General features: G+C 34.4%; 1 protein-coding gene across 2 annotated transcripts; it reads right to left on the bottom strand.

The window, feature by feature from the left end:
• Positions 1–1,408: 1,408 nt before the first annotated feature.
• Positions 1,409–5,281, bottom strand: LOC110099064. Of its 2 annotated transcripts, XM_028701046.1 has the most exons (3): positions 5,120–5,281; positions 4,859–5,030; positions 1,409–3,700 (listed from the first exon to the last, which is right to left on the bottom strand). In XM_028701046.1, the coding sequence occupies exon 3, from the start codon at positions 3,611–3,613 to the stop codon at positions 1,874–1,876; it is 1,740 nt and encodes a 579-aa protein (XP_028556879.1). In that variant the 5' UTR covers positions 3,614–3,700; positions 4,859–5,030; positions 5,120–5,281; the 3' UTR covers positions 1,409–1,873. The 2 variants fall into 2 exon arrangements, with proteins under 2 accessions (XP_028556879.1, XP_020681747.1); XM_020826088.2 differs by lacking the exon at positions 5,120–5,281 and having other exon boundaries at positions 4,859–5,108.
• Positions 5,282–5,877: the final 596 nt, after the last annotated feature.

Below are 5,877 nucleotides of genomic sequence, written 5' to 3'. Positions count from 1 at the left end.
TAATGAGATTTGTGAGTTGATAGGGATGGAATGGTTTATATAAGAATTAAAGATGCCAATGAGCTTGCCAATACAATAATATTGTGATAACAATACTTTTCATAATGAATAAAAATATTTTCCCATAATTTCTTATTTATTAGTTTCAAATAACTCAAAATAAAAACTAAACAGATCTATAGAAATTTACTAAAAAAATAACAAGTTACAATCTACCCCTTTGAATTCCACTGGCAAAAAAAATCTTCCATAAATTCCACTTCCAAATTTGCTCAAGGATTTGGACAAAAATAAGAACTTTTTTTCAAAACATCAAACGGCAAAAGGACTCAATCACAGTATCTATAGCAAATAGCGAGTGTTCTATCATGAATTTTGCAACAGTAGCGTAGAAGAAAAGCAAAGCGGCACAAAATAATTAAAGAAATTAGTATGAAATCAACAAAGTTGACAGCATATCAGAGGCATGAAACAGAAGGCCGGTACAATGAAAATAGCAGGAAAAGTATGTATGTAGCCGTGTTGAAACAGCATAAGGCATAAGGGGGTAACAATAATCCAACAAGAAATAAAGGTAGCAGAAAGTATAAACGAAAAGCAATGTAACTAAGAACATGCAGCGTAGCAAGAAGGAAAACAACATAATATAGACAGGTAAAGCGCATAATAACAACAACACAATGAGGAAATAGCAAGGTGCAATAATTAGCAATGGACATTGTAATTGAAATCATTCAGTAATTAGTTAGATATGATAAATCATTAAAATACTGGATAACATATATCCCATTCATACAGGAGTCAAAATCATAACCATGTTCTTTTACATTTGAAATGAACAAGGAAACAAAAACTATAATCAATACACACAAATTACATTCCCAATTAACACATACTACCAAGCTTTCATCAATTTTGCCCCAGATTTTTGATAGAGTTCATTTCCACTAACGTATTTTAGCTACAAAACAGATCATAAAGAGGAAATGCACCCACAAAAATTTGAAAGTCACAGTACTATAAAGAAAGGCATTAAAAAGGGCAGTAGAATTAGATGGAGGCTAGTTGAACTGCTTAAACTTCTTGGATAGTAAATATGATGGTATGAAGAATGAATCAACTGAATTGAATTAAGCATATAATTCAAAATTGCCTACAAAAATAAACTAATAAAATTGTATCGTAATTATAAATTGTCCCCTTTCTTGACTTCAATATTGAGCACAAAATTAAGTGCCAATAAATCTAGCAAAAGATTCACATATATGTACTTACAGGAGCAGCATAATGCAAGATCCCACCTGAATGATATACTGCATCTCAAATTGTCAATTTAGTTTATTAGATTTATAAATATTAATGACATAGGAAAATTTAAAAGTTAGTTAAGATCCTCGACATTGAAGTGTTGAATATAAGATGATCACCAGTAAAATCATGAAGCTTTGATTTAGATGTACAACAGATTATGTCTTTCGCGGGACCAGCTTGTCAAACAAGTAAGAATTGAGCAAGAGAAAGGCAAAAATCAGTCCCCGCTACTATCTAATCCAGGATAATAAAATAGAACAAAAAATACAGATCATTTAAGACAAATGGATGAATTTACTAGGTATTTGTATACGTATATAATCATATAACAATATTAGATCTGACCACCAGCTATAATCGAAAGACTAAATTCCAGGTTTAATTGCACACAAAACTTTCTTTCCACCACATTTGTACACATGGAAACCATCAAAGCAGTGCCTGAGAAGTTTTCATGGTGTAACTTATCAGGCATCCCTTATGGCCACTTAAATGATCCACTGGAAGCATAAAATACCTGTGAACCATCAAATATGCACCATTATCATCACAAAAGTGTCACCTAGGTGGAAGGAGAACCATGATGCTGACCATCCAGCATCCCTTGTTTGTACTTAGAGTTGAACTCGTTCCAGCCCTTCACTCTTATTTTTATAGCCTTAGTTTTCTCCATTTGATTAAAATTGGCTCCAACTGGAACTGCAGGTTCCATGCTAGCTACCATGGATGGCTTTTTTTGGTTCTGAAGAGCACTAAGCTTCGTATGTGGTTTTTTTCTCTTGTATGTTATGGGAAACATGTGGCTTTTTTCAACACCCTCACCATCCTTTTTATCCCTATACTGATGCTCTGAATGGTCAGGATTTGTTGGAAAAATCTTATAATCATCTGCAATAATCAAGTTCCTTGATACTGCTTCGGACACATTGGTATGAAATAGCATTAGCTTCCTTTGGTTAGTATCAGGAGCTGATTGGTGTAAGCCAGAAGAGGTTCGCCAGGGATCACCCTTTAGCTGACCATCAAAGCACTCTCTAAAATCACTAGAGTCATCAGAGGGCATTTTCATGTCTTTTACCGGTTTCATCTTTCTCAGGGAAATTTGTGCATTATCAAATAGTCTAGAACCAATATTTACAGTAACCTCACTTTGTTGATCTTTAGTAAGCTCATGTGTTGGAGATTCTCTATAAACACTTCCTGCTCTGACCAACTTATGCACATAGTTTAACTTCTTAGTTAGGTTCTCCTCTTGCCACTGGGAAGCAGAATGTGAAGGAGAGAGTTTAGATGCGTGAACACCAAATATGCTAGGTAAACCCTGATCAGGAGAAACTGCAGTTGTCCTTGGTCTTTCTGCAACACTAGTGTGATAGACTTTAGGCTTTATCTTAAGTACACCTTTTGGTGGCCGCCTAAATGGTTCCAAAGACTCTGTAGGCAATGATAGAAGAACTTGCTTTGGTAATGAGCTAATCTCAGGTGTCTTTATTTTCAATACACCCTTAGCCTTTGTCCTGTTGTTCAATGTCGCGATGTTCCAATCCACTGCAGGAATATGAGTGATAGCCTCTTCATTCATAAATGTTGTCTTTCTCAGTGCCGGAAGTCCCATAACCTTTTTAACACCCCTACATGAAAGCTCCCCGTCATGGGGAGACGCATTGAGGTCAACCAAAAACGCAGGCTTTTGTTTTTTCTTATTCTTCCAAATTTGAACTCGTTCCTCAACACTAGTATTTGGTTGGCAATTTCTCCAGGCCTTTCTCATCTCCACAAACTTCTGAGATATACTCTCATGATAAGATCTCAAAGAATGGTGATATCCTCTTTCCTGTAAGAATCTCAATCCTTCTCTAAGTTGAGTCACTTGCAACGAATAAAATCCACCTTTAAGTCTATGAAAGAGCATTTCCAAGGGGCTTCCAAAAAAAATATTTGCACCACTAAGCAATTCTATCATTGTAAGCTCAAATGTTTCCTGGTCCATATCTGGAAGATAAGCAGCTAGATGGAACCTTTCTTCTTCAGTTAAATACAAATTCCAAGTTTCCAGACAGAGAATCTCCTTCAAATTTGGAAGTTCATAAAGTTCATAAGGAATATTGGAGGTCTGATCATTGACCAAGGCATACTCATAGCCAGCATCAGACAGTTCAGAATCATCAGGATCGTCACTATGATCTTTCCCAGATGGAAATCTATCATCTTGCTCAATCTCATCTAGCATATAGTTCAAAGGAAAATGTTGAACATGATTATCTTTCCCAGGCCCCTGGCGCCTAATCTTGACGACGCCCATGGCACAAGGGGCCCACCCAGAAAAAAGAAACAATCATGCGAAAGATTGGGAAATGAAAAACAATTTTTCAGATGCCAAGCAAAATACCTGCATAACAATCAGATGGGTATAAGGCACAGTTCAAACATATAATGCCATGATTATGGCAGATACAAGATAGACTAAAGAACAAATTGAAGGCTCCTTTAGAGAAAGAAACAGTTATCCTCATCTAAACTTGATATCTAATCATAAGATTCAGTAGAAAGTTAATAAAACTGAAGCAACAAAATCTAGATCCTTTTTGTGCTTTGGTAATAGACATTGTTTCTTATACAGTAATCAAAACAATAATGAAGAGTTTTAAGATATCTTCTTCATAAAGAAACAAAAGTATCTGAGTTGTAAATTTGAGAGATGGTATTTATATATGCTTATCTGAACAGATTTGAAGTACTGTGTATAATGCATTTATAATTCAATCGCTTTGATTCACAAATTCTACAGAAATAATAACATTCAACTGCTACAGACCTAACAAATAACTCTAAAACCTTGTGCTTGTTGTGCAATCATTGAGCTGCTAGAATGTGCATTTTAAGTAAGATGAATGTAGATTCTGGTTTGCAAAAGAAAAAGTTGGAGAATTTTAATTAGAACTGAGCATACATGGCTGTATTATAATGTAATTACAATAGCAAAAGAAAATTCTTTCATTCCTTCGTTTCAGGAGCTACATGAACTAAGCATGGAAAGGATTTTGGGAACCTGAATGAGAAACAAAGGAAACCAATACAGGAACAAAATCGAAAAAACTCTAAGGTGCTTAGTAGCCCACGCATCACCTAACAAAAACTGATACAAACGAGTGGGAACTGTACCAGAAACTGCAGTTTCGGATCAAACATGACAAACTTGGCAATCTAACCAGCACAGAATATGATTTTAGGAAAATATGGAGATAGATAAACCTAGAGCATGAAGAAGAGCAATCAGTTGAGAAAGACCATCAATCGAACCAAAAAAAACCCCTTCCGCTCAACCTGTGATTGCAATTCAACCACAGAAAATCAAGAAGCCCCACTAACTCCCATCGATTCCAATGAATAAATGAAATCTTACTTGATTTATGAAATCCTCATCCAAATTTAAGAAAGAAAAAGAAACATCTAGCATCATATTTAACAATCCAACTTTCAGAAACCAATCTATCAAGAAGAAGGAAAGAAAGCAGAGCTTTCGTTCAAATCCAAGTCACTGGCTCACCTTGCACCGCAGAACTTCGGCGATTTAGGGCAACAAGTAGAGATCGAAGAAAAAAATAACACTCACAGCCACCTCTTTTTCTCTGTGCTCTGACCATTTTCCACTGTTGCACACAAACTCAAACTTTCTCTCTCCTACTTCTCCCTCATCCTTCTATCGCGCTTCTGTGTGTCTGTAATTGCCGTAAACAGAAGATTACAAACTTTTGCAGCACTACAAAAATGCATAAACCCTCCGTTGTAATTTAGCTACTAAAGTTACCTATTTTTTTCATTTAGAAATATCAAATTCTACAAAGATTTTGTCCCAGAAATGCGTCCCAAAGATCTTTTTTTTAATTTCTTCAAAAATTTCAACGGATATTATTCTCTAATGATATAATATTAATATGAAATATGTAGAGAAAATACTAAGCTATGTGTAATTTCAAAGCTAGCTTTTGAGTTTTGAAGGGTCAAGTGGTCAACGCCATATACGTTATGAATAATAAGGCACTGCTAATCATGTAGCGCTTAGGAATATAGAACCGTTGTAATTTACTAATTTACATATGGTTCAGTGGTTGTTCGTAATAAAAAAAAATTATTAAATTTATTTTTTTATTTATTTATTGTATGAAAATAAAATTATTTCAGTCATATTTATTTCATTGGTGCAATTAATTTTAAAGTTTTTAATAAAATTTCAATCTTTAAGCCAAAAATTATTTGATATTGAAGATTTTAATTTTATTTTTTATGGGATTTTGTATTTTTTATATTAGTATCGGAGCCATTGGTTTATGGTGACCCCGTCCGATTTTTTTTATTAATTTAGGCTTCGTTTGAGACGGTTTTTTTACTGCTTTCTAAAACGGAGTTTTAATACAAAATTAAAAAATTTTGTACTAAAACTCAATTTTAAAAAACAGTAAAAAAACCGTTCCAAACGAAGCCTTATTTGTCATAGAAAGCAACTAGAAAAATTGTTGCTGAGATATTTTCTTTTGTAGTCGCATTGTAGGTTGATGTATCTCTGTC

The sequence above is a fragment of the Dendrobium catenatum genome, unplaced genomic scaffold (assembly GCF_001605985.2).
Source record: "Dendrobium catenatum unplaced genomic scaffold, ASM160598v2 fragScaff_scaffold_1632, whole genome shotgun sequence".
In the NCBI taxonomy this organism is placed as follows: domain Eukaryota; kingdom Viridiplantae; phylum Streptophyta; class Magnoliopsida; order Asparagales; family Orchidaceae; genus Dendrobium; species Dendrobium catenatum.
Note: the sequence above shows the minus strand (reverse complement) of the source record. Positions and strands in the feature narration are given on the sequence as shown.

Coding starts and splice junctions, on each gene's coding strand:
- LOC110099064 (XM_028701046.1), bottom strand. CDS start 3,613: ATGGGCGTCGTCAAGATTAGGCGCCAGGGGCCTGGGAAAGATAATCAT.